Source organism: Pocillopora damicornis, chromosome 8 (genome assembly GCF_964200805.1).
Source record: "Pocillopora damicornis chromosome 8, jaPocDami1.2, whole genome shotgun sequence".
NCBI lineage: Eukaryota > Metazoa > Cnidaria > Anthozoa > Scleractinia > Pocilloporidae > Pocillopora > Pocillopora damicornis.
In genome coordinates, this window is record NC_142677.1 from 13294531 (window position 1) to 13321199 (window position 26669).

General features: G+C 38.1%; 3 protein-coding genes across 6 annotated transcripts in view; all 3 read left to right on the forward strand.

Annotated features, from left to right (window-relative positions):
* The first annotated feature begins 113 nt into the window (after nucleotides 1-113).
* Nucleotides 114-8137, forward strand: LOC149041448 (uncharacterized). 4 transcript variants are annotated; one of them, XM_089214079.1, is made up of 9 exons: nucleotides 127-325; nucleotides 488-519; nucleotides 675-715; nucleotides 2610-2879; nucleotides 4324-4978; nucleotides 5672-5861; nucleotides 6349-6412; nucleotides 7168-7264; nucleotides 7939-8137. In XM_089214079.1, exons 1-8 carry the CDS (start codon nucleotides 261-263, stop codon nucleotides 7192-7194), a joined length of 1344 nt encoding a protein of 447 aa, XP_089070205.1. In that variant the 5' UTR covers nucleotides 127-260; the 3' UTR covers nucleotides 7195-7264; nucleotides 7939-8137. The 4 variants fall into 4 exon arrangements, with proteins under 4 accessions (XP_089070207.1, XP_089070205.1, XP_089070206.1 ...); XM_089214080.1 differs by having other exon boundaries at nucleotides 7168-7251; nucleotides 7942-8137; XM_089214078.1 differs by having other exon boundaries at nucleotides 128-325; nucleotides 7168-7251.
* Nucleotides 8138-11196: 3059 nt separating this feature from the next.
* Nucleotides 11197-14664, forward strand: LOC149041449 (uncharacterized). Its single transcript, XM_089214085.1, has 2 exons — nucleotides 11197-12289; nucleotides 12402-14664. Exons 1-2 carry the CDS (start codon nucleotides 12203-12205, stop codon nucleotides 12627-12629), a joined length of 315 nt encoding a protein of 104 aa, XP_089070211.1. The 5' UTR covers nucleotides 11197-12202; the 3' UTR covers nucleotides 12630-14664.
* A 229-nt stretch (nucleotides 14665-14893) lies between these two features.
* Nucleotides 14894-26669, forward strand: part of LOC113668150 (eukaryotic translation initiation factor 4 gamma 3) — a 29290-nt gene continuing 17514 nt past the window's right edge. Inside the window, exons 1-5 of the mRNA XM_089214069.1 lie at nucleotides 14894-15225; nucleotides 15388-15419; nucleotides 15568-15608; nucleotides 18255-18521; nucleotides 21939-23232. Coding sequence (XP_089070195.1) covers nucleotides 15161-15225; nucleotides 15388-15419; nucleotides 15568-15608; nucleotides 18255-18521; nucleotides 21939-23232 — 1699 coding nt within the window. The 5' untranslated portion in view covers nucleotides 14894-15160. The remainder of the gene's footprint in view (nucleotides 15226-15387; nucleotides 15420-15567; nucleotides 15609-18254; nucleotides 18522-21938; nucleotides 23233-26669) is intronic.

The following is a 26669-nucleotide window of genomic DNA, read 5'->3' on the forward strand; positions in this document are numbered from 1 at the left end:
AAATGAAAGAACGGTCAGTTGGAAGCTGGGATGACAAACGAAAGGACATAATGTCTGAACCGGAAGTCGACGAATTTCCCCGAAAACCCTCAGGGGGAGATGGGGAGAGAGGGAGGGAGGGGGAGAGAGCAGAACGTGACATCCTCGTCATTTTCTGAGAAATACAGATAAAACATTTCATGGTGGAAGCCGACTCGAAGCTAAAGAAGACTTTCGGGTGAGGCTCGACTTGTCGCCAGCTTAAGAACGCTTACGCCACTATGCAGAAGGGGAAAGCTGCAACTTCATTGCCTACCACAGTTCTTTCTAGGGGACCATCACAGCAGTATCCTTGTCATTTTATCCGCAGGGTGAACGTGATGCTTGTGAATACTTATCGAGAGAAATCCATATTGGATTTTTGTTCCTCGTTGTGTAAGCCTTTGTTACGTCGTGTCAAATTTTCCAAACCAAATTTTTGTTGTTATCCTTCATTCCTTGATCACAGAAATACCCGTGAGCCGCCTTCGTCACAGCAAAGTAAGTCTTGATTCTTTGGAATTTCCAAGTGAAATCTGTAGATCGTCGAGAGGGATGAACAGGACAGGGTGAAATTGCTGACGTTTGCAATTGTAAGAAAGAACAAGGATTTCCGTGAATTTCAACGCAATTGATATGTCTATTAATTTCTTTAGGACCTGACGATTTCAATCAAAGACAACAACAGACTTTCCCGGTAAATAATTTTTATCTTCTGTAATTCATGTCATATTTTCGTCGACGATCCCACGGATGCTGATGTTTTGTTGTCTCGTAGAATTTTGTGACTTTTTTATGTAGCTATTCTGTGTGCAGGTGTTTTGTTCCGTTCCTAAGGGACTGTGTACGTCGTTAAAAAGTGCTTAGTCACCAAAGATCTAAGCTTTTATAGTGGTTGGTATGCGAACTGCCCTGTTTATCCATTATTTTAGGAAACGTGTTTTGTAATTTACTTCCGTGAAGAGGTAGGATCATCGGAAATGTTAGTACATAATTTACGGAAGGTAATGGAAATTCCCAGCCAGGGATTTAAAAGAGGGGAATATATTTGTAATCCTTTAGTTTTGTTCCTTCTTGTGAACTCTTTTATATTCGTTGAAATATTTTATAATGGAAATGGTTTGCTCTTCTGGCTTAGATAGACTAAAATATCGACGGGCTCACAGACGTCCTTAATTTGGAGCAAACATTGTCATCACTTTCATCCGATCCTGTATGACAAACACAGTTTTTTATTTCGTTTGGTAATCTCCGGTTTTCATTCACTTGTTATTTGATTAAACTACTTTTGTCGATCGGTAGCCTGGCAGCGATTCGAGACGGGTGGGGCGAGAAACCGGTGGCAGATAGATTAGATAAAAGTAGAATTTCTGTTCAGGAAGAGACTGAGGAGCAAGCAATTTGTGGTGAAAACACAAACATTTAGCAAAAGTTTAAATCTTTCAGTCCACTTTCAGAATTGCAGTGGATAAGAACTCAAAGAGTGACCCTAAATAATATTTCTCTTCCATATAAACATTGCACAACAAAATGCTACCAACTTTAAGATTATGTTAAGCAATCAACATCAGGTTACCTTTTGTTTGAGCTAGGTTATTAAGCTAAATAGTTCTCGGCTTTTTTCAGTCCTTTCACAATTTCTTCATGCATAACAAGAAGTATCAGCTTATAATAACAGAACATTTTAAAATCAAACTATTTTTAACAGAATGTACATGATGGTGATATCAAAATGTGTTGAAGTTTCAGTTTCAGTTTCAGTTTCAGGCAATTATAATTATTATTTTATTTAAGATATATTGGCCAGTAAATGTTTTTACCATTTTTCTTTAAACTTAATATTTGCCTCAACTCATGAATATAACATGCGTTTTATGGGTGTCCTTCTTAGTGTGGAACAAATCTTAAGATGGCAAGATTCTTATTATACACAACACATCATTTGCATTTTTTGGTAACCAACTTCCTTGACTCAATAACTTGAAACATAGAGTCTGGTTTGTTGAGTCCTCTCTTTGCTGGTTTTCAATTTCAGTTAATTTGACAAAACTGTAATTTGCCAGTTGTTGACCTATGTGTCTCAAATGTAACAAATTGTGGCTATCATGCTATTGGTCAAGGGTAGTATTTCTTCTAAACAAGTAACTATCATCAAACCTGGGTAATTTTATGGCTGGTATTTTCAGTTGTTTGAAAATATCTCTTTGCTTGTGAATTGTTGGTTTTTCCATATTACTTTCTGTAAAGGCTCTTGTCTTGCTTTTTTTTGACAAGGTTTTTATTTGTGAGTGTTCTGCTTATTGATATATATTGCCAGAGCAATTAAAGTGACTGTCCATATTAGCTTTTTTTATGAGCTTTACACATTTGGGAAACTTATGTTTGTACAGGAAGGTGACAAAGATTGTCAGCTTCACAGTTTGTCACAAGGCAAACCTTGAAGAAATTTAAATCCCTAGAACTTGTCTGCTAGTAGATTTAGGAAGAGAGATGGATCTTGAGAAGCTAAGAGTTTGTCCCCTCTGCTTTTATGGGAAGGTCTTCACCACGCTTTATTTAATTTCATTTGTCAATTTCTTTCTCAAACACAGGTAGCGGGGCAAATGCAGCAGAATGTTGTCATGGCACAAATACCCAACCAATTGCAAGGACAGCCAGGCCAGCAGTCTTGCGTGCCCAATAAACCATCATTCAATCACCACCAGAGGCCCACGAGAATCCCCAGACATCAGACACCAAATAACCCCCCTCTGTACTCATCACCCCCTTCAGGGCAATTTATACAATTTGTTGGTCCAAAAGTAGCTCCTCCACCTTTCATACCACCAGGACAAGGTTCTTCACAAAATATATCATCCCATGTAAGTGTAAACTGCTTTAATTTGGTTTTTGGCATCCACTGGCGTTGTTAAAGATGAAATTGGACTAGTACAGTATAGTTTGTAATCAAGAGTGGCTTGGGCTGGTTTCTGTGTATGGGTAAAATTCAAGATGAATGGCCATTTTACTATTTCCAAACCCTCTGAGATTGGGAGATTGGCTGATGTTTGTAATTATATATTGCTGACGCTATTATGTTTGTGACTCTTGGGTTCTGGTGCTAAGCAGCAAGAGGATTAGTAGTAAGCTAAAATCATCATTGATAACCCTAGCAGTGAAAAGAGCTGTGATAACTATAAGACAAATACAATGCCTAATTTTCCTGATTTTTGGCGGATCATCCCAGACAAGTGAGTATATATCTACTATTTTGAATTTTCACTTGTTGGGAAAATCTGCAACTATTGGGAAACAGAGAAGTTCCCAAACGTTTGGATTTCTTTTGACATGGGAAAAGCAGCTTTTATAGTTGTCACAAGCCCTACAATTTCATGGTAGGGATTGTTTCTGGTACTCTGTAGTTACTGCAGAGGGCAAATCAAAGTCCAGATAGGCAAAAAGCCAGTCAAGGAGCCTTCTTCAAAATATTATCCTTTTGTCTGGCTCAGTGTATCTTCCCTTATACTAGATTACAGTATATCTTTGGTCAGGGTATATTGGAGATATAACAGTTTCAGTTTGCTTTTCACAGTAAAACTATGTGGAATTATGTTTTCAAGTTGACTAACTGTAGATGAATAATTTTGATTTTCTTTCTGTTAGAGAAAAGGCTGCAAGTGTAGTCTCTTTTGCAATCATTATTTGGTCTCGTCACACAGTGGCTCTCTCTCCAACAGGGAAGAGAGGGCGTTGCATAACAAAACCAAACAATGGCCGCAGAGGCAACAGTAGTGATACGTTTTATCTTTGCTCAGTGGTATTTAGATGATAGAGACAATAGACCACAAAATGCCTGTGTAATGTGAAATTTTTGTTCTATTGAAAGTTATGAAAATATCAGGAACACAAACTGTCCCATCTCAACCTACCCAGCTAAAAAAGTAACTCTTGCATGCTATGTATGCCTATGTTTTTCTTGGTTTGGAAATGAGTGTGAATATTTAAGTCTCATGGGTATCCTTTTTAGTTTGGAAAAAATCCTAAGATGACAAGATTCTTACTGTACACAACACCTCATTCTCATTTTTAGATTACCAACTTCCTTGACTCAATAACATAAACATAGAGTTTGGCTTTTTGCTCTCATAGTTCATGTATGGCGGATTGTACTGATTTTGAATAAAGAAATGCCATTCTCTAAAAGGTTTCTTTTCTGAAATAGGGAAGGTAATAAATTTGCTATTGACAGTGTATAGTTATACAAGATATAGCTTAAATTCTGCTTGTAGAGCATTGATCTGTGTGTTACTGTCTTTTCATGCACAGGCTGATAAGGGGCAAATTCCTGGTCCACCGCAGATGCAGTACAGACCTCAGCAACCCACGTCAGGGGCATTTACTCCTGTATCAGGCCCTGCCCAGGGTCCTGGCCATTTTGGTTATACTCCTCAACAAACAATATATCCAATGGGACAGCTGTCAGGTCCTATGTATATTATTAGGGCCCCTGCAGCTCCCATGAATACGTTACAGCAGTACAGTCCTAGTCAAAATTTTGAGCCACGTGCACGGGAGAGGAAAATAATTCAAATAAAAGATCCAAATAGTAACAAAGATGTGACGCAGGAAATTCTTAATCGTCAACCATCAGGAAATGTATCAGGAAGTGCATCAGGAAGTACTGGGAGTACACCAACAAACACCCCAGATGTATCAGGACAGTCTAGTTGTTCAAGTACACCTCCACTATCATCACGGCAACAAGATAGGCGAGCACAGTTTGCAGAGCAGGTAGCTGCAACTTTATCTAGTCACACAGATAAAAACTTTGAACTAACCCTGGAGGGATCTGTAGGAGAAGAAATTATGCTAAAAGCTCCTCAATCAGAGAGTGCAGAAGTTGAGGAGAGGGTCAATGGGCATGAGGCTAAGGCTAAAACGGCAAGTGTTACAAAGAACTCTACTGATGTTCAAGGAGCAGGTTTGTATATCTACTCTATATACTCTTACCCCATAAAAGTAGATTGCCATGGTTGCAGGGTTTAAAAGCCAATTCTGATTCCATTGCTGGTTGTTGAATTGAGAAAAGATATTTGTTTTTGAAAACAAATTTTTAAAGGCAAAATTTTTTAAATCAGTTGTAGATCATACTATAATTTGGTCACTTGATACAGATATGAATACCACTGTGTGCAGTGTGTTCATAAATGGCTATGTGGAAGGACTTAGACCACATATGACAATAAATTAAAATTGATTGAATACATCATGTGAAAATGAGACAGGTTAAATTCGGTCCTATACCCCATCAGTTTTAGCCCCATTTAATGAAGTTGAAGAAATTTGGGCAATCCATTCAGATTGCCCAGTCTAGTAATTTTTTGTGAGGCACAAGTTTTATATTGCTTTCTTTTGGCTGTGTGGAAAATATAGGGCTGGCCATTTTTCTATCAGTTTTAATTTTTGCTTGAACTCTGATATGCCAAAAGTGTTTTTGGTATCAACACTTCTTAATCTATACTGAACTAAAGTTGTAGTCATTTTCCTGATCAATTTTCTTAGCTAAGGGAGACAAATATAGATATTTGTGAATTCCATTTCATTGCAAATAAAAAAGTTGCATTGTTGGTTTGTTCTGATTTGTACTAAATGAATGTCACTTCCATTTCAACAGAGGCATCCTTTCCAGAACTTGATGAAAAGTCTAAACGACAAGATGGGGGAAGGCTCACTTATGAAAGGGATTTCTTGTTGCAGTTTCAGGCCCATCCAATGTGTATGTTGAAGCCTGAGGGTCTGCCTGATTTAGAAATTGTTCTTGGCCAAGCAAGAACTCCCTTCAGATCACGATTTTCTCAGAACAGGTAAAACAGGCCAGGCAATGCACATGTCTCTCTGCAAACATCTTTAATGTAATGTTGACTCTGATGGTTCTTTGAAAAGATCTGCACGGTATACTGCCCCCATAGCTCTGAATTATCTGGCTTTTACTGAATGGTTTTCCTTTTGTGCTCAGTTATCGCCCTATTTTCATGTGCATTGTAACTTAAGGTTTTGGCATTTTCCATTACTCTGTGATCTTCATTGCAGATGCCAACTGGTAAGATAAATTACCATTGACCTGGCTCTACTCTGCTGTCACTGATGCCAGCAGTTCCACATGTATTTAGGAATTTTCTGTGGTAAAAGCACTGCTGTTGAGGGAATGGTTTTGTCTATTCTAAAACTAAGAGCTATTCAGCATATATATATAACTGTATATAATAGTATATAACAGTATATGCCACTGTTTGTGATACTACTTGTAGCATTTGTTCATTTTAAGTTGTGTTTTTACTCTTTCTGTTGCAGGGTGCAACCCAAAGATGTTAGTACAAATATGTTTTTACCTGCATACCTCAGGAAAAATTCAAGAGTACGTCACTCAGTTTAGTTTTGCTTTTTCTGTTGTATTTGAACTATACAAGATATTAGAGACGTATATATCGATTATGCTCCAGCTATCACAAAAAACAAAATATGTACTGAATGTAGTGAATCATTTGGTGTAACTGTGATTTTTAAGAAGAGTAGCTCATGGTAGCAGGTAGATCTACCTGTAATGCACTTGCTACCTGCTTGAAGCCTACACATAATACATCTTTGTAGTCCTAACATACATCTTCAAATAAGTTTTCACCAAGGCACAACTACATGACATAATTTAGCATCAACCCTAAAATGTAGGAAAGTCAAAACCTTAAAAATTTCCTAAGGTGCTGAAATCTCACTAGGAATAGAAGATTCTCCATGCAGGCCTTCAAAACATCTTGGGCCCCCCCCCCCCCCCCCTATTCTAAAGTACCTATTTGTACCCATTGTTTTTTAAACCATCATAAGAGATGTCTACTGTGTACCCATCTTTGATCAAATTGGAGAAAAATTCTCAACAGCTATCTTCCTAAAAATTGTAGAATAACTCCTCAAACTAAAGTGCAGGACATAGAAATTTAGAAATAAATTAACCCAATAGCTTAATTTTTTTATTCACATTTTGCTTTACCATGAGGGTATGAGTACAAGATTTTAAATTGCTCTTACAGTATCAAAATTGTCACTGCAAATTTAAGGGCTAAAAACTTAATTTTACGTCATTGTTAATGTTGATTAAATGACCTAATTTGATTACAGCAACTGAAAAGAACGAAGAAAAGATGAGTGTGACCAAGTGAAGCTGCAAAATATGACCTCAGTGAAGAACAGATAAAGACTGAGGTATGTTTTCCAAGTATGTAAATATAAATTTAGGTTTACTAATGAAGTGATGGCACAGGAGGAAGAATTCATATTGTCAGCAACACACTAATCCTCTGTCATGTAATGTATAATGATTTTTGATACAATTGTAAATAGATGATGGACCGTTGGTGAAGTTATTTATCATTGTAATTTGATATCCTATAAGCATGTTGTGATAGTGACAGAAGCAAATACTCTAGTTAACTACAGTACATAATTATGATATGAGATGATATTTTACCTTGTGGTCCTTTGAAACAATTGATAATGGTGGTGTTTTGGTTTCAAGCTGAGATGATTTACATAGAGTATATTTCAGTGGAGTGTTGTTGAACCAAAGCCATAGTATTCACAGCTGCTAATATGAGAACAAAGGTGGATACAAAAAGAGCCTATTTGAACTCAAAAGTTAAAACAAGCACATTGTGTGAAGTACAGGAAAGCATGAGTCGGCAGGAGACTGTTGATGAAGCTACATTCAGTGTGGCTTAATTATGCATATAAAGATGTGCTGATGCCTCATTGCTGTGAGTAGATAAGGTTAAGGAATAATCATTAGTCGTCCCCTCTACTAACTATGGTCTGTATGAAGGCACAGAACGTTTTTGGCAATCATGTATCTGTCTGATTGAGTGATGAAACTTGATATCTTTTTTTACACAGAAGTGATGAAAATGTGACCTCATCCAGTGGCACACCTCCATTAGCTGATTAGTAGAAAGTACTTCCCCTGGGACTATACCAGCTGCTGCTTGCAAAATTAAAAAATGTAGAGCAATTATTGGTGGGGCTTTCTTAATCAGTAAGTAAAAGGTGTTGATAATTTTAAATGATATTGTGGAATAAAAATTCAACTTTTATCTCAAATCTGATTTGTGGTTTCCTTAGGCTAACATATTGCTTCCCATGTCAACTTGTAAACTCTGCTCTCAAGGTATAAAAGATTATCATACAAAATCAATGAATGGATTGGATACATTTATGAGTTGGATGTCATATCTGCGTGTTTCATCTTAGTCTGCTGGAGCCTACCGTATTTTACTCGTGTATAAGTCGACCTTTTATGACCAAAAATCACCCTCGACTTCTACACGAGTCATACACAAAGACCTGAGCCAAGGAATCCAATAAATTAGCATAACAATTGCCTGAAGTCCGTTAGGAATACCGAGTTTATTAAACCAGTTCTAATTGTGTGCGAGCTTTGTCACTTTTCAGCGCATTCTTCATCAACAAAAAAGTTTGAAATAATAAATTTTAAGTGGCTCAACACAGAGCTACTGGAGCTGATTTCTATTGTGTCTGCGGACTGTAGGGCAGACATTTTTGCTTGTAGCTTCGCTGCTGTTTACGGTGCTGAACTTTCGTCTTCATCGAACGATTTCAGTAGCTCAATGACCTGGCAAATGTTGTTGTCTCGCGCGGTCTTGTTTGTCACACGCCATCGTTCGAAGCTCGTCGGTATTCTTTTGGTCTACTTAATCTCCTTTCAAACTCATCATTAAGATAAAGGTTGGTTAAATGCAAGAAGATTCCATTTTCAATGTGATTTACAAAATATGGTGAAATACTTCTCCAGTAAATCAAAGTGCTCCTGTACTCAAGCCTGCCTGTGGTTTTTGATCATATCTATAGTGTTTTAATTAGAAAATTACATCTAATAAATTAATAACAATTAACGAATTAATTATCGACATAGAGACACGTCACAATTAACATGGAGTTATTTAGCGCTAACTTCGGACAGGTTAGGCGTGGTTTTCAGAGGAGCGGCAATTTCCTTCCTGCTGTTTCCACGTGAGTTTTAGAGCCTTCAAAAACCTGCCAGGTTTGTAGCTAGCAAACCAGAAACTTCGCAAATGAAGAGAGTTTGAACTTGTGAGGACTTTTCTTTCAAACGCACACGGAGAAAACTTCGACACGAGAAATACGTTTACCTGCGCGATTCACACCTTCTGGCATCGAATGTTATTTTCATGAAAGGTCAGTTTTATAGTTATTTGGGGGTAAAGAATTAGTTCGTAAAAGAAAACAGAAAGAAGAAAAATGGGGGAAGAGATGGTAAAGTCTTTAACACAAAAGACAAATATTGCGCGCGCGTTAGGAGTTTGGCCTCACGCGTGTCACAAACCTTGCCCAGATCGTTCAGAAACCTCGTTCAGAAATAACTTTCGAGTGGATCTTCAAATTATGAAACTTTTAAAAAGAAGAAATGTGAAGTTGAAAGACATTAGTCACTTCAGATTTAAACTTAGTGCATTGAAGGAAAATGCAACCAAAATTAAGTATATGTCAACTTGAAGTTAATTATAATGGCATCTTCTTATTAACCAATAAGCTGATTGCAATTATAAATATTTAGAGAGGAAAGTTTTTTAGCTTGCGTGATCGTCTTTTAGAGTCAGTGTAAATCATAATTGTGCGAGGTGAACTATTTCCCGGCTATCCATAAGCAACCAGAAGACATTGTTCATTAGGAAAGATAGTACTATGAAAGATGGAGAGGTAAAAAGCGTTCTTTTGAATGGTGAATACGGGCAGGAAAAGGCAAGCTTGAGAGCGCAAAGGAAAACGAAATCATGGAATCTATTTAAGGAACGGAGGAAGATTGTTTCTGGCCAGGTCGCAGTTGGTAAGATAGCGTAGAGGAAGCAAAACTGTAAAACCTTGCGAGAGCACGAAGAAAAGCGAGACATTGAAATCAGTGAACAGAGTAACAGCGCGCAGGAAAACAGTGAAAACTAACGCAACAATGCAAAGTTTTACTCTACTGATTGTGAATGTTGAATGCGTGCGTGAAAAGGCGAGCTCACGGAATTGGTAAAGAGAACGCACAAGAGAACGAGATCATGCAAATAAAGGGAGAACACAGAGAAAAACGAAATTCTTGGAATTAGAGGAGATAAGAGTATGGAGAAAAGCGAGTCAGCGGGGAAAAGTTAGAGAGCAGAAAACGCAGAGAAAGCGAATTGTGAAATGAGCAGGGGGTGCAGTGCAACGAAAATAGACGAGAGGAATCAGCAGACAACGCAAAGAAAAGTGAAATCATGAAATTCAATAAGGGACGGCGCAGAGAAAGGCAAAATGGTGGAATAAGTGGATGTAGAGAAAATTGCATCAGTGCAGAGGGCGGAGAAAAATGGTTTTGCAGAAAGCGTAGAGGAAGCAAAATTTGGAGTGCTGCTGTGAGCGCGAAGAGACTCGAGTCATTCAAATAATCGCGTGGAAAACAGTTCAATCGTCTCGCTAGAAAGGTTTTATCTAAACTCTGCTGAGCTTGGAGCAGATCGCGGAAAAAGAGAGATAGAGATACTAATTTGGCATTCGGAAACAGCGAGACAGTGAAATCAATGAAGAAATGACGAATTTGTAACATTATGGGAAAGCTGGTAAAAAAATGACCTATAAATATTTTTGAGTGCGAACGAACAATGCATTTGCGACATACCGCGCGCATTAATGAGCGAAATTTTTAAACAAGAGGAATTTACGGGAAGAAGTGGAATGGCCGAAAAGCAATGGAAAGTAATGGAAGGCGTAATTTATGATCAGGGAAAGACAAAATTTCAAATATAGCGGCGGGCGCGAGAAAAAAATTGAATAGAGGCCGAGAAATCGATGCAAAGCACAGGGAAAAAAAGGAGATCGAAAAGTCAGGCGTAAAAATGGGACACTGTAATATTGTGAAATCAGACATAGCGCGAGAAAAGAATGAATAATAAAAATCAGCCAACGGAGAAAAGGGAAAATTGTGAAATTAGCAAATGAAACGCGAAAAAAAAAAAAGAAAGAACCTTTCGATTTTCCAAAAACTCTTGTGCGCTCAGGATAAAAGCTGCTTGTGATGGCAAATTAATAGTTTTTTTTCAGTTATAAAGCTGTTTGAAATTAAGACATTATAAATTTCTTTTTATATAACAGGGTGGTACCAAGGATTCACTGAAAGCTCCCCTCCTTCCTGTTTTCTGGCGATCTCAAGAGAGCAGCTATGTGCCCTGGTTCAGAGCACAGGCGAGGCAGCTTTTATAATCCTCAATGTTTTACAAGCAACCACCTGCACAGCTTCGAGGAATGAGGAGTGTTAGATTGACGGACGCATCGACGTCTGACCCCTGAACACAACTCACGGACCAAGATATAGTCTCAATTCTTTTTTCGGATCTTTAGAAACGATTCCCGTGGCCACCTCCGTACCTTGCCAAAACGTCGTCTTTGATCCAGAGTACCCAACGAGCTTCGGCTGATGCGATGTAATGACTCAGGAAACATGACACAGCCCTATTTCGCTAAAGAGAAAGATGGTTAAGGCGAGGATCGCTGATGTACAAATGGGTAGACTCAGACGCTATCAAATCACTGAAGGACAAGCGAGCTACTCAAAAATCAGAAACAATAACAAAATGAACTGACGTGACATTACCGCACGAACAGCTTCGTCTCCAGGCCTCTTCTGCTGCTCGCTCTTCCTCGAGGGTGGGGCACAAGAGCTTGGTTGCGTTGCGACTGACGTCTGTGACTGAACAGTTTCTCATTTCCTTTCTACCTCCTCTTTCTCTTTTGAAATCTGATCTTTGTTCCGTCATTCTTACCTGTCTTTAACGCCTTAGTCTCGTTCGCAGAGCCGAGATCTACTTTGTCAGGACCACGGATTGCAAACATAGCTCTGATGGCAGCTGTCCCAAGTTTTCAAAGAAACCCGACGCTCATAATGATCTTTGATATTTTGTCCATGTTATTGACCAATCAGATTTCAGGATCGGAAAAGGGATTTCTTCGGCTTGTTTGCACTGAGACACTGGTTAAAAGAATCGCGCCTCTTAGAACGAGACTCCCAATATCCTCAAAGTATTGCGTAATATTTTAGAGGCGAGTGGATGGATATTTTACATTAGTTCTTATGTAATTTATCCTTCTTAGCCACAAGCAGATGCTTATGTTCAATGAATCCTTTAGGAAACAAAGATTTCAAGAAAAGACAGAAAAGGACAAGATCAAGTTTATTAACTATGATCCGGTACGTGACACATCAGTCTTTTTCAGCGGAAGAAGTGTGATTTTGCTTTGTTTGTATGTGGTCTTTTTTATAAAAATTTGGTATTTTATCTTTTCTTTGATTTCTTTTTTAGGAAGCACCAGTACATTCAAGATACAAGCCAAGAGAAGCATTTTCAACCATTACCTTCGACACTCGTGACAGACACATTCTACACACGTCACACAATAGATCACACAACACCATGCAGCATCCGGATCATACAGACAAACGTCACAATGCAGTTCAAAAAATAACAAGCAGCATACAGATAAGGAGGACAAACGTCACACAACAAATCACAAAAAATAATGACACGTAATAGATTACATCATATAGGCAATCATACAGCAGATCACGCACTATGCATAAAGGTCAAACAAAGGCGCATAAGCTCTCTTCATAGTTGAGGTGGGGGCCTCTTCATAAACTTTAAATCAGAGGACTCTGGTTGGGGAAAGGTCTGAACAACTGACGAACTGACCAACAGCGACTGTACTGTTTAGCATAACACTATCAGACAAATCACCCATGCAAATCACAAACAAACTAACTGAATTGCTCACCCAACTGCTGACTTAGACCTCCTTCCCCCAACTAAACCAGACCTCGCTTTTAGGGCAGGATGAGGTGGTGGCGCCACGGAGTCTGCATGGAGCAACGTCACGCTCACCTCTCGGGGTGTGGCGACCCCGCCCAATCCAAGTCTGCTTCCCCTCGGGATCCCATGCTGGACCCCTCCCCGGGAACAGCCGCTTTTTGCTTCAGATCAGTAATGCATGTTATCGTGTATGTTTCATAGGCAGTGACATGTTGGTCTCGGTTTTTTTTTTTTAATCAAAGTTTTTGAAGCTTGTCCCCTCCTCAACTCGTCTCTTACAACTGTCTTCTTGCATATCACGTATCGGGGTCAATAAACGGGTTTTTAGTCCCTTGTTGGCACTGGTATCGCTGTTGCGACAAGGCGTTGTTACTTGCGCCGCTTACTTTCCTTTCTGCTTTGACACTGCTGTCAAAGGTTTTTCTCTCTTTTGAAATCGATATTGCGATCGTTTATTCGATAGAGCAGTATCGATATGGCTAATATATTACCGCCTCTGCTCCTTTAAAAATAATCGATATCTTTGATGGTATCACTAATTATGGCTATTATAGCTATCCTATCGGTTTGCAGTTGATAGTGATTAGGTCATTGTCAAGGTCAGCCATAGGACAGCTACGCTTTCTCTCTCTATCTCATGCCTTGCACTCGCTAAAACTTTTCATGAAGAAAATGTTGAATCTAATGATTGTTAATTGAACATTTAACTTCTAATCTCTTTTCAAGATTTTCGTTTCAGGAATTAAGATCAAGTCAAGACGTCGACAAGTTGTAAATAAATTGAAGAGCAGAGGCGGCAATATCACTACGCGCTCAAGAGCTTCAACAAGGTGCAGATGAAAAGAAAGTTCCAACGGTAATATTTTGGGTGACGCTCTTAAGTCAGGCATCAAATCATAACAAAATCCATTATTTGTGTTGGGGTACGGTGGAGGGGGATTGGAGCTGAGTTCCGCTAAATGTTGGTGGCTTCCGATCCAACGGCATTTAAGAAAAAAAGAGACTTAGCGGTTCTGTGGTTGTCTGAAAGTTCGATTTTGTGACTGATTTTGAATTGATTCTCCTGAAGGTATCAGCCAGAAATAAGTCGTACGCTTCGTTTATGTCCGCGTAATTTTATGCAAAAAAAACTATGATTATATTATCTTGCCTGTCTAAGTCTTCTTAAAAATCTTTTCCCTTCCTGTCTTACGCTTCTTAACTTCACAATGACAATGACGACTTCGACTTAAAATACAAACTTTTACTGACGGAGACAATGAATAGCACACGTCATCGCTAATTCAGGTTTGATTAGCTGGAAATTTAGAACTTGGGAAGACAAATGAGACGATGTATTGTTCGAACCGGAAGTCGTCGAATTTTCTTGGAAACCCTCAGAGAGAGTGCAGAGCGTGACATCTTCCTCATTTTCTAAGAATCCAGATGAGCTATTTCGGGGTGGAAGCTGACTCGTTTGACCTTTGAGATTTGTTATTGCTGCTTTTATTTTAGCCCAGTGATTCGGGATAATTTGTGAACATTTCTTTTTCGATGTTTAATATTTATTTTGAACCATATCTCGTAATGCATGACTCCCAAGTATTAAACTCAAGAAAGCATCATTCCTTCTAATTCAACTGGAACGAAAAGATTCTATAGAGACTGGTGGGAATGTTTTAGCCGCTATACAGCCGACTCGTTGTTATTTGAAGAGTGCACACGAAACTTCTCTCTCCAATTCTTCAAAAATAAAACTGTTGTTATTTTAAAATATGGCTTTGTGTGCTTGTCTCTTTTCTTGTCCGAATAGATTTCTCTTCAAGTTTATTGGGGACCAAATATTTAATTGGACACCAAAAAAGATCATCTGAAAGATTACGAGGGAAAAGAAAAGAAAATCTATATTGGGGCTTACTGGCGCGGAGCTAGCTAAGGAGGAGACATTTTTCGCGGGAAAATTTTGAAAATTTCTCCATGTGCAAATCACGTGTCATACTCTCTATAACATGACGTCACCATATCCGACTTCTCTGCGGCTTTCGCCGAAGAGCAGCCATGTTGGATTGAAATAGTTTTCATCCCCTCTAATCTGTGTGCCTGAAACATCATCAAGAACCAAAAAGATAAGAAGAACACCTAAGACTATCTAAGAATACGCTGTTGCTATTTGGTTTGTGTTTGTGAACTTTTTTCAAAGTCATAGTCCAAAGCAAAAGAAGACCTTCGTGAGAAGCTTGACTTGTCGCTAGCGTAAGAACGCTTACGCCACTATGCAGAAGGGGAAAACTGCAACTTCCCCGTCTGCCATGGTGCTTCCTAGAGGACCATCACAACAGTATCCTTGTCATTTTATCCGTACGGTGAACGTGATGTTTGTGAACACTCATCGAGAGTAATCCAGATTTGATCTCTGCTCCTCGTAGTGTAAGCCTTTGTTATGTCGTGTCAAATTTTCCTAACCAAGTTTTTGTTGTTATCCTTCATTCCTTGATCTCAGAAATGCCCGAGGCCCGCCTTCGTCACAGCAAAGTAGGTCTTGATTCTTTGAAATTTCCAAGTGTAATCTGTAGATCGTTGAAAGGGATAATCAGGTTGGGTGAAATTGCTGACGTTTGTACGAAAGAGGAAGGATTTCCGTTAATTTCAACGCAATTGATATTTTTATTCATTTCTTTAGGACCTGAGGATTTCAATCAAAGACCATCACAGAATTTCCCGGTAAATAATTTTTATATTTTGTGATTCATTCCGTATTTTCGTCGACGATCCCACCGATGCTGGTGTTTTGTTGTCTCATGGAATTTTGTGACTTTCTTGTAGCACAACAGTTCTTCCCTAGCGGTCATGAATGAATTTCTGTGTACAGGTGTTTTGTTTCGTTTCTAAGGGACTGTGTACTTTGTTAAAAAGTGCTTAGTCACCTAAGATCTAAGCTGTTATAGTGGTTGGTCATAGTACTGTCCTGTTTGGTTATTATTTTAGGAAAGAATCTTTTGTATTTTACTTCCGTCAAGAGGTACGAATTTTGAATCGAAAGATCATCGGCAATATTTGTACATAATTTACGGGAGGAGGGGAAAATTTCCCAGTCGGGGATTTCAAAGAATTGAATATATTTGTAATCCTTGAGTTTTGTTCATTCTTGTGTACTCTTTTCAATTTGTTGAAATATTTTGTAATCGAAATGGTTCGCTCTTGCGGCGTTGATAGACTGAAATTTCTACGGGTCCTAGACATTCTTAATTTTCGAGCAAACATTGTTATCACTTTTATTCGATTGTGTGTGACAAACACAGTCCCTTTTTCCCGTTTTAAAACCGTTTTTGTGTGTCGTCCGGTAATCTTCGGTTTTCGTTCACGTGTTATTTGATTAAGCTAGGATTTTGTCGATCAGTAGCCTAGCTGGTTCGAGACGGGGGTGGGGCGAGAAACCGGTGGCAGAATAGATTAAATATAAGTAGAATTTCTGTTCAGGAAGGGAAGAACTTGCCAGAAACTGAAACTTCAACACATTTTGAAATCCCCATCATGGACATTCCTTTAAAAATAGTTTGATTCTAAAATGTTGTGTTATTTTAATCTGGTACTGCTTGTTGTACAGAAATTGTGAAAGGACTAAACAAAGCTGAAAATAATTTAGCATATAACCTCAAACAAAAGGTCACCTGAAGTGGATTGCTCAACATAATTTCAAAGTTGGTAGCATTTTGTTGTACAATGTTTATAAGAAGGGGAAATGATATTAAGGGTCTCTCTTTGAGTTCTATCCACCACAACTTTGAACCTGGTCTGAAAGACTTAAACTTTTGCAAAATGTTTGTCTTTTCACCACAAATTACCTGCTTTAATTATTATTTCAGATAAAATATATTGGCCAGTATATGTTTTTCCTTTGTCTCTAAACTCCTATGCAGAAGGCAATTTTTTTTTGGTTTGGAAATGAGTGTGAATGCTTAAGTTTGAAAGGTTTCCTTTTTAGTTTTGAAAAAGCTTAGTGACAAGTATTATGTACACAACACATCATTCTTATTTTTAGATAACCCACTTCCTTTACTCAATAACTTGAAACATAGAGTCTGGCTTGTTGAGTCCTCTCTTTGCTGAATTTCAATTTCAGTTGTAAATGTGACAAAACTGTCATTTGCCCATTCTTGACCAATTTTCTTGAACATAGCAAATTGCAGCTATTGTGCTATTAATCAAAAGTGGTATTTCTTCTAAACCAGTATCTATGGTCAGGATGGGTGATTTCATGGCTGGCATCTTCAGTTGTTTAAAAATATTTCTTTGCTTGTGAATTGTTGGTTCCACCATGTTACTTTCTGTTATGGCTCCTGTCTTGCTTTTTTTGATATCAGTTATGTTTGTTCTGCTTATTGCTAGAGCAATCAGTGCCTGGCCATAGTAACCTTTTTCTTTAATGAGCTTAGACTTGGGAAACTTCTGTTTGTACAGGCAGGTGACAAAGATTGTCAGCTTCACAGCTTGTCACAAGGCAAGCCAAGACTTGCATGTACTAGGCTGGAAAACTTATTTTAACTAACCTGAAATTTTCCATGAGGTATTTTAGACATAGTTATTTGCAAGATTTGTTGATCTTAATGGATCTAAACCTAGCACATGACATCAACATTTCCTTGCCTTTAGGGTTAATCAAATTTATAAGTGTAAAAGATTTCATGATTACTTGGAGTCTGATAAAGATTTCATTTTTTTTGTGTGAGCATTGTGATAGAAACAGTAAGTTACTGAACTCTAAATAGCTGGGAAACAGCTATGTGTTGTAGTTCAATTTTCTTTCTGGCTAAGTTTTTGATCCTCTCATGGTCAAACACGTTATCATACTTTACCATTTGATCCACAAAATTAAGGTGAAGTAATTTTTTAAACAAGGATAAAGTTGAACATCAAAATACATTTCAACTTTGATACTGTTTTTGACCCAAGTGGATGAAAAAATGTCTGTATATTTTTGTTTGGGCAAGTTTTGGAAGAGCCACCTTGAACAGTCATGGCATCCATGGAAATGATTGACAAGGAACAAAATTTATTGCAAGTAAAGTCAGAGTCAAGAGTAAAGGAAATCCCTTGTCATTTGAATTTTCTCAGTTCATATGTTGAAAAAAAAAGATGAAAATTCTTATTTTATTAGTTTTTTTATTAGTTGTGAAATTTTATATTGAATTACCAAGGGGGTACTTCTTTGATTTTACACCTAAAATTAAATCCTTAGATCTTGTCTATTAAAATATTTATGATGGGGGATGGATCTTGAGAAGCTAAGTGTGGGTCCCTTCTGCTTTTATGGGCAGGTCTTCACCAGGCTTTATTTAATTTAATGTCATTTTTTTTTCTCAAACACAGATGGCAGGGCAAATGCAGCCGAACGTTGTCATGGCACCACTACCCAACCAAATGCAAGGACCACCTGGCCAGCAGTCTCGCCTGCAAAATCAACCATTCTTTCACCACCCAAGGCCCATGAGAGTCCCTAGACATCAGACGCCAAATAACCCCCCTATGTACTCATCACCCCCTTCAGGGCAATATTTACAATTTGTTGGTCCACAAGGAGCTCCTCCAACCTTCATGCCATCAGGACAAGGTCCTCCACAATATATACCTTCCCATGTACGTGTAAACTGCTTTGATTTTATGTTTTTGACATCCATTGGCATTGTTCAGGATAAAATTGGACTAGTACAGTATAGTTGTAGTGGAGAGTGACTTGGGCTGGTTTCTGTGTGTGGGGAAAGCTCAAGATGATTGGCAATTTTACTATTTCCCAACCCTTCCAGATTTTGCCAATATGGGGCGATTGGCTTATGTTTGTCGTTATAGGTTGCTGACACCATATATGTTTGTGACACAGGTTCTAGTGCTAAGCAATAAAAGGATTGGTAGGAAGCTAAAATTATTGTTTATGCCCCTCACAGTGAATAGAGGTGTTTTTATATTTCTTTAATGATCCCAGATCATTGCATAGATTGTGGACTTGTCACAAAAATGGTAACACTCCCAATTTTCCTGATTTTTGGCTGACCATCCTAGACTAGTGGCTATGACTACTATTTTGAATTTTCACACTTTGGGAAAATCTGTGACTATTGGGAAACATTGAAGTTCCTGACCATTTGGAATTTTTTGATATATAGAAACCAGCCTTTAGAGTTAAGAGAATTTTTGGGTGCCTTTCGCAAGCCCTACCATTTCATGGTAAGGATTGTTTCTGGTACTATGTAGTTACTGTGATCTCAAAGTACTGAACCAAAAATTTTTTTAAATTAATTATTTTAATTATTTTTTTAAAAATTTTTTAATAATTTTTTTTTTTAACTTAACTAGTGAGCAGTAGTTGCAAACAGTAGTTGTAAGACTATTTTATTCTCTGATGTGTTTCAGGGAGTTTTACAAGTTAAAACTAAACGCCTGCATTTGTAAGCCATATTGAGCAGCTATATAGGGGCTAGTGACCATAAAGGCTTTGCCAGACATACAAACAGGAACAGGCAAAGTTGTAAAAAATATGAAAATTTTTTTGTGGGCAAGGTGAGAAAAATATTTTGGGACCGCTGGTTATAGCTAAAACTCCCTGAAGAAGTTTACGATTGTGAGACAAAATGCATCGGAGAATAAAGAAGTTTTACAACTACTGTTCACAGAGTGCTGCTCACTAGATCAGTTTGAAAAAAATATTTAAAAAATTGTTTCTTTTGACATAGTCAGCCTAACTGATTTAACCCATTGAGCCCCACACCTTAGAGCTCAGACCACCCCCTGAAATTCCAGAGAAAATGGCTGCTACAGTGAACACACAGACCACTGCCAAAATAATTTAAGATTTTAATGTCTTCATTTCACTCTACTGAAGGGAAACTGCACAAAGTTGCATATTAAATAATATACTTTCCCCCTGTCAAATTTTATTTTCAACTTGAGCATCAGGCTCTCTCAAAAAAATTCTAAAGCTAGAGAACGGATTCAACTTCATGTTGTACAGCGAGTCATTAGCAAGGTTGCCTTCAGCTTTGAAAGTATTTATCAGTATGATGACTCTCTTTTGCACTCTTATTCCATCAGAATCATGTAAAAAGCTTTCCCTCAAATACAACACCAAAAGACAGATCGCAAATTTCTCCTCAACAAAAGGAATCCTAAACTTTCTAACGCGGGTCAATTTTGAATTTGCCCGCCATAGCGACATCGCGACACGTCACAAGACTCAGCTATAAAATTACTTTTTGCGAGTCATGAGCAAGAACAAACCAATTTTTATGCCTGAATGAAAAGTTTCACTTTGAACAATGCATATATGTTCTTCGCTTAGGCAAACTTTTGCTCCAAGCGAGTTACAAGGGGGCAAACTTTGCAGAGGAGATCGTTTTGGTCTTCTGCGGTCGGGTCAGCAAGATGTAAATATTTCCCCAGAGTCATGAAGCCGTGCTCTGGGATCGTTTTTTTTTAAGCAATCAACTCCAACAAACTCGTCAGAATCCCAGTACATTGCCAGCTGAGGAGGTTCATGGATTCCAATGAGAATGTTTAGCCCGAGATATGCTGAAATTTCTGCTTGAGTAGATGTGAACGATCGATCCCCTTTCGAACGAGCGTACGCAACGGTGTATCGGACGATTTCGTCAATGTAAGCATCGTCGATAAATACATTGAAGAAATCTTTGGCAGTTGCATTTTCTCCGAGATCTCTGGTCGGGCGACGACGAATGGAGAATTCCTCAACATTAATTTGTCGCAATTAGCTAGACCATTGAAGAGCATTTGGTCGGCTTTCTTCTGCGGCAGATTCTTCATCACTACTTTCGTCGCTTCCTTCTTCCTCCTCACTAGCGTATAGCTCAACATCGGAATCGCTTCCCCTTTCTTGCGACCGTAGGTCGAAAAAGTCTTCCATCTCGTCACCACATTGCGAAGCAAGGTTTGTTCATGCTGTGCTTGACGAGCTTGTCGCTTTTTTCAATTTCTTCGATGATAAAACCAGCGAAGACTTCTTGCTCTTCATCGGATGAAAATTAACTTTCATCAATTCTTCCAGAAGCCATGTCTAAGACCACGACATATTTTTGAAAAATTTGTCAAAAATCGCACGGTTAACGTGGAATAGTGAGTTTGGTCTCAAACGAAAGCTTATTTTTTGCATGTCACATTTTACTGCTTTTCAATACCCAGGGGAGTTTTGTTTGTAAGCTACAGCCAATCAAAACAAGCCATTTCTGACAGGGCGCATGAGGGCGCATTGGAATTTCAGAGGGGTTTTATTTCTGGGCGCATGAGGGCGCATCGGATGTCAATGGGTTAAACAAGTGAAATGTGTATTTTTCATTCTGATTTATTGGTTGTACAGCAATTCTTTGGTTTCAAATCTGATTATATGTGAAGCTAGATTGGTTGTTTATGTTGTCTTGTCCGCCATCTTGCATCATTCCCATGGTGCATTGTATGTTACCAGAAGTGCTGGCCCATGTGTTTTGCAATCCTTAAAAAGATGGGATGAAGAACAAACTGATTCCTCCATGGCCATTTCATTTTAAACTAGTTGCTGTTTTGCAGTCAGATTGACACACCAATAGCTTGTTGGTGAGCAAGGCTACATGTCAGGTTCATTTGCCTCAAGCATATTATATTAATGGTTTTCACTGTTACTCAATTCAAATCTAAAATTGAAACTATTGAATGCCTGATGCCAAAAGATCCAGCTATCTTAGAATATTTCTAAATGAACAATTTGCTCAAGTTTCAGGCCTGTAGGGTTTTCTGTTGATGTGTTGTTAGCCAAAATGTCTTCCATAAATGTATAGAGCTCAGTATGAGATACAATGTTGGTGCTCGCCCAGGGGGGTACCAACATAGTAGCCATGAAGTAACATAAACATCTGTTGTCTTGTTTCGCAACTTAAGCAATTATTTATCCACTGTGAACTTGCAAACATTCATTTGACCTTTGCAATTGCTATTTACAGTTTATAGTTATACAAGTTATGGCTTGAATTCTGCTTGTAGAGTATTTTTACATTACTGTCTTTTTATGCACAGGTTGAGTATGGGCAAATTTCTGGTCCACCTCAGATGCAGTACAGACCTCAGCAACCCATGCCAGGGGTGTTTCCTCCTGTAACAGGCCCTTCCCAGGGTCCTGGCCATTTTGTTTTTACTCCTCAACAAACAGGATATCCAATGGGACAGCCGCCAGGTCCTTTGTATATTCTTAGGGCCCCTGCAGCTCCCATGAATACAATACAGCAGTACAGTCCTAGTCAAAATTTTGAGCCACGTGCACGGGAGAGGAAATTAATTCGAATAAAAGATCCAGACAGTAACAAAGATGTGACACAGGAAATTCTTAATAATCGTCAACCATCAGGAAGTGTATCAGGAAGTGCATCAGGAAGTACTGGGGGTACACCAACAAACACACCAGATATATCAGGACAGTCCAGTAGTTCAAGTACACCTCCACTAATATCACAGCAACAAGATGTGCGAGCACAGTTTGCAGCGCAGGTAGCTGCAACTTTAACTAGTGACACAGATAAAAACAAAAAACCTGGAGACATTATTATACAGAAGCCATCAGTAAATAACAAGTCAACTACAGATGCTCCCAAATTAAAGGATGTATCTGATACATCAAAAGATGATTTGTCAAACCAAACAGAAAGTAGTGCAAACATGACTGCTGCAACAGAAACAAAATTGTCCGAACAGCCACTTGAAAAGAACTTAGGAACACAGTTAAAAGAGGAGCCCAAATCAAGACAACCCAAAGAAGCCCCTAAACTTGGAGAAGGAATTTCAGTAGACACCCCATTAGTCAGTTCAGTTGATGCAATAACATCCACAAAAGGGATAATCTCTAATGTTAGAGTAGAAATTTATACACCACAGGATTTGGGCAACAAAGAAATTCAACAGAGCAATGCATCAGCCACTGAAGTTGTTAAACCTGTTGTTGAACCTGTGGAGGAAATTGTGAAAAAGCCTGAAGTGGCTTCAGAAGAAGAAGGAAAATCTTTGAATGGACCAGTTGTACAATCTAGTGAGGAAGTAGAAGAAACAGAAGAGGTGATCATTGTGGACACAAATGTTGAGGTTGAAGCTCCACCAGTAGAGAATGTTTTAGAACCTGCTGTGGACAGCAAGACTGCTGAACAGGATAATCAGCAAGCTCCCAAAGTTGAGCCAACCCTGGAGGAATCTGCAGAAGAAGAAATTATGCCAATAGGTTCACAATCAGAGAGTGGGGAAGTTGAGGAGAGGGTGAATGGGCATGAGGCTGAGGCTAAAACTGCAAGTGTTACAAAGAACTCTACTGATGTTCAAGGAGCAGGTTTGTATTTCCACTCTATACTCTTATCCCATAAAAGTAGATTGCCCTGGTTGCAGCATTTACAGTACAGCTCATAGGTACTTGGCCCTAAAGGCACACAAAAACTGTGTTAAAAACCAAAAAAATGCGTGAGAAAGAAGCTCATTGGTATCTATGAAGCAGTCTTTTGTCTTACCTTTTGTTTAACTTTGAATGGCATGTTAGATTTATAGAAAAGGAGGGGTTCCAATGTTGGTGACATTATGTTGTTTTGTTCTTGATTGTTTGGTGTCAGTTAATTTTTGAAATGGCTTGTCTACATTGGGAAGAAAAAGGAAAAAGTTTTGGACTCACAGGGTACCTTTTTAGTAAGTGACAAGATCTGGAATTTGCAAGTTCAATAAAGTGATTGTTGTTAAAGTTTACAGCTAGCAGCTAGCAGCAAAACTTGAATTGAGAAAGATGTTTTTTCGTCTTGTCATGAACATGGATCAAAGAAAAAATTCTGAGTCCCCAAGAGGAATTGAACCTCAGACCTTCAGATACTGCGCTCTGATGCTCTATCACTGAGCCGTGGAGACTCCACTGTGAGCAGTGTCTATTACAAAGTTCATATGACACGTGTTCTGCATACTGCAAGGATCAGCAATGTCAATAGAATATCTTTCTATATTTTTTTACTGAGCTCAAAACTTATCATCTCTCTTAAAACTTGAATTGCCATTCATTGGTCTGTAAAGTTATGTGAAATTATTTGCAGTTTCTTGGAACATGAAACATTTTTGTAATGTTTTACTAGGATGATTTTAGGCTCATAGGTTAAGTGAAGAAAGTAAGATATCATTTGGCTGTTTGCAGTTAATGTCAAGCTTAAAAACATATTGGTTTACAAGTAGGCATGACTGCTGCTACTGTTCAAACTTGAATCTTAAGTACGAACGTAAATGTATGACTAAGCAAAACCATTTTTCTATTATCTCAGATGTTGAATGATTCATTACCAACAAAAATGAACATAACTCTACTCACTGTCAACATGGTGCTGTACTCAACTCTCATCAATTAACAAATAATGTTAAGCGTGAATAAAAAGTAGGAAGGAAGTAAACCCATTCTTATGAAAGCAGTATTTCCTGAAATGTTGTAAATAAAAAGTCGTGAGTAAAATGTAGGAACAAAGCAAACCTGCTCTTAATGAAAGCATTATTTCCTGAAATGTTGCATGTAACATTTGTATTCAGTGTCAACATTGCAAGGGACTGGTATTTACTTCAACAGGATAGCATGCATGGGAATTTGAATGGTAGTCAAATTATTTTAAAGTAAGATGTAAAAGTATGAGCAAAGCGAAACAGGTTTTCTTCTTAAAACAGTCCTTCTTGGAGTTTTGACCTTATAAATCAAAAGCTTCAAATCACCGACCACAAAAACTGTGCTTGCAACCATTAGACATTCAAATTTCAAGATGAAGACAAAGATTTTTCTCAGGTTACAAGTCACAGGACCTCAAAGACAAAAGGATGATAAATGATTCCCAAACACTGCATGTTATAAAGACATGAAATTTACTTAATTTATTGAAGTTATGAGATAAAAAAACAAACCAAAAGAAAGTGTATTCTGAACCCTCAAACTCAACATCTGGATTCTCTGCTTTGCACTCAACAACTGCTGGAAGAACTTTCCGCAAATGGGTACTTTATCTCTTACACTTCTCTGGTGTGATGGAGTCCCAAATGTGTTGGATCCAATCAACAGGTTCCTCATTAGTGGAAGGCTCAATCACATTTTGAAACTTTCAAAAACCTATTTTACAAAATTATTGTGGAATCATGACAAGTCATTTCAACAGCCATTGCATCCTATAGATGTTGGCTATCTGATTCCATTACTGGTGTTTGAATTGAGAAAAAATCTTGTTTTGTTTATGCGAGAACTTTTGACTAAAAAACACTTAATCAAGGAGAAGATTTCACAAAGAGGCCAAAAAAAGGCACTATGTAACACCCCCACCACATAAAAGATTATGATAGCCGAATAGCCTTAGAATATAGCTACATCAGTCGTAGTCACAAATTGTGAGATTAGTGACTTGCTACACACTGATTTTTAACCAAGATTTCACAAAGAGGCCAAAAAAAGGCACTATGTAACACCCCCACCATGTAAAAGGTTTGATATCAGATTATGATAGCTGAATAGCCTTAGAAAATAGCTACGTCAGTCATAGTCACAAATTGTGGGATTAAAGACTTGCTACACACTGATTTTTAACCCTTTAGCTACTAAGATCTGATTGTTAATTCTCCCATCTAGCTGCTACACATTTCCTTGTAAATTGGTTACAAGAATTTGGTGTTCAATTGAGACAGTATGTTGTAACTGATAAGTTTGAGTATTCACACTACCTGTTTGCTTGACAATGTATGGTTTTCAGAAGAACCGATATGTTGGATTTCAGGAAAGTTTAAGCAACATCTCTGGAAATGCTGCTTTTGTTCTTTTTATTTTTTTGGAGGGGGAACCTTTTGCAGTTACTTAATGTGAGATAATTGTGGTTGGTTAAACCATAACTCTGACTCAAATTGATATTCTCACTTCTTGCTATTGGGAACTCTCATTAGAGCTCATTGACTCATCAATCAACCAACAAACTTTTTGGGTTGAGGAGCTCCTATTTGAGCTCATTGACTCAACCAACCAACAAAATTCTTGCAATCAGGAGCTCTTATCAGAGCTTATTGAATCCCTGATCAACCAACAAACTTCTAGCTGTTGTAAGCTCTTACCAGAGCTCACTGACACCCAAATTAACCAACAAACATCTTGCAATTGGGAGCTCTTATGAGTTTGCAGAGGGTATGTGACTAATGAGAATGTGTTTTCAGCAAGTAGAGCATATGGATATAGTGCAACTTCTTTACCAAAAATTTTTAAACATAAAGTCAAGTAAGCTAGGATTCAAATTCTCAGCCCTGCATAGTTGATTCTTTGGACCCAGTGGCTCAGAGCTACTTTATTAGGTTTCCCTGGAGAGTTTGAACTGCAGTGCGACTGATACAATGAAGAAGTAGTTTGAACCTCTTTAACAGTATATTGGGATCTTATCAATTACCAAACAGTGCTTAAAAGATTGGGAGATAGTGAATCTTAAAAATTTGATCCATGATATTTTACTCTCCTTCTTTTCTCTATAAGTTAACACTGTATATTAGAATTTTCATCCAATTATTTCTTTGAGCTGTGGAGTTGTTTTTTTTGTTTTTTTTGTTTTTTTTACTGACCTGACTTTTTAATCACAAGCTTAATACACAAAGCACTGTTCAAGGTGTTATATCTTATATTGAGAGATTATTTCAGTTTAAGGCTTGACTTGAAATTGATCCACACCTCAAGAGAACTTAATTTCTTGCATTCCATCCATTTGAAAATGCATTGTTGTATGTTTGTGGTTTTGG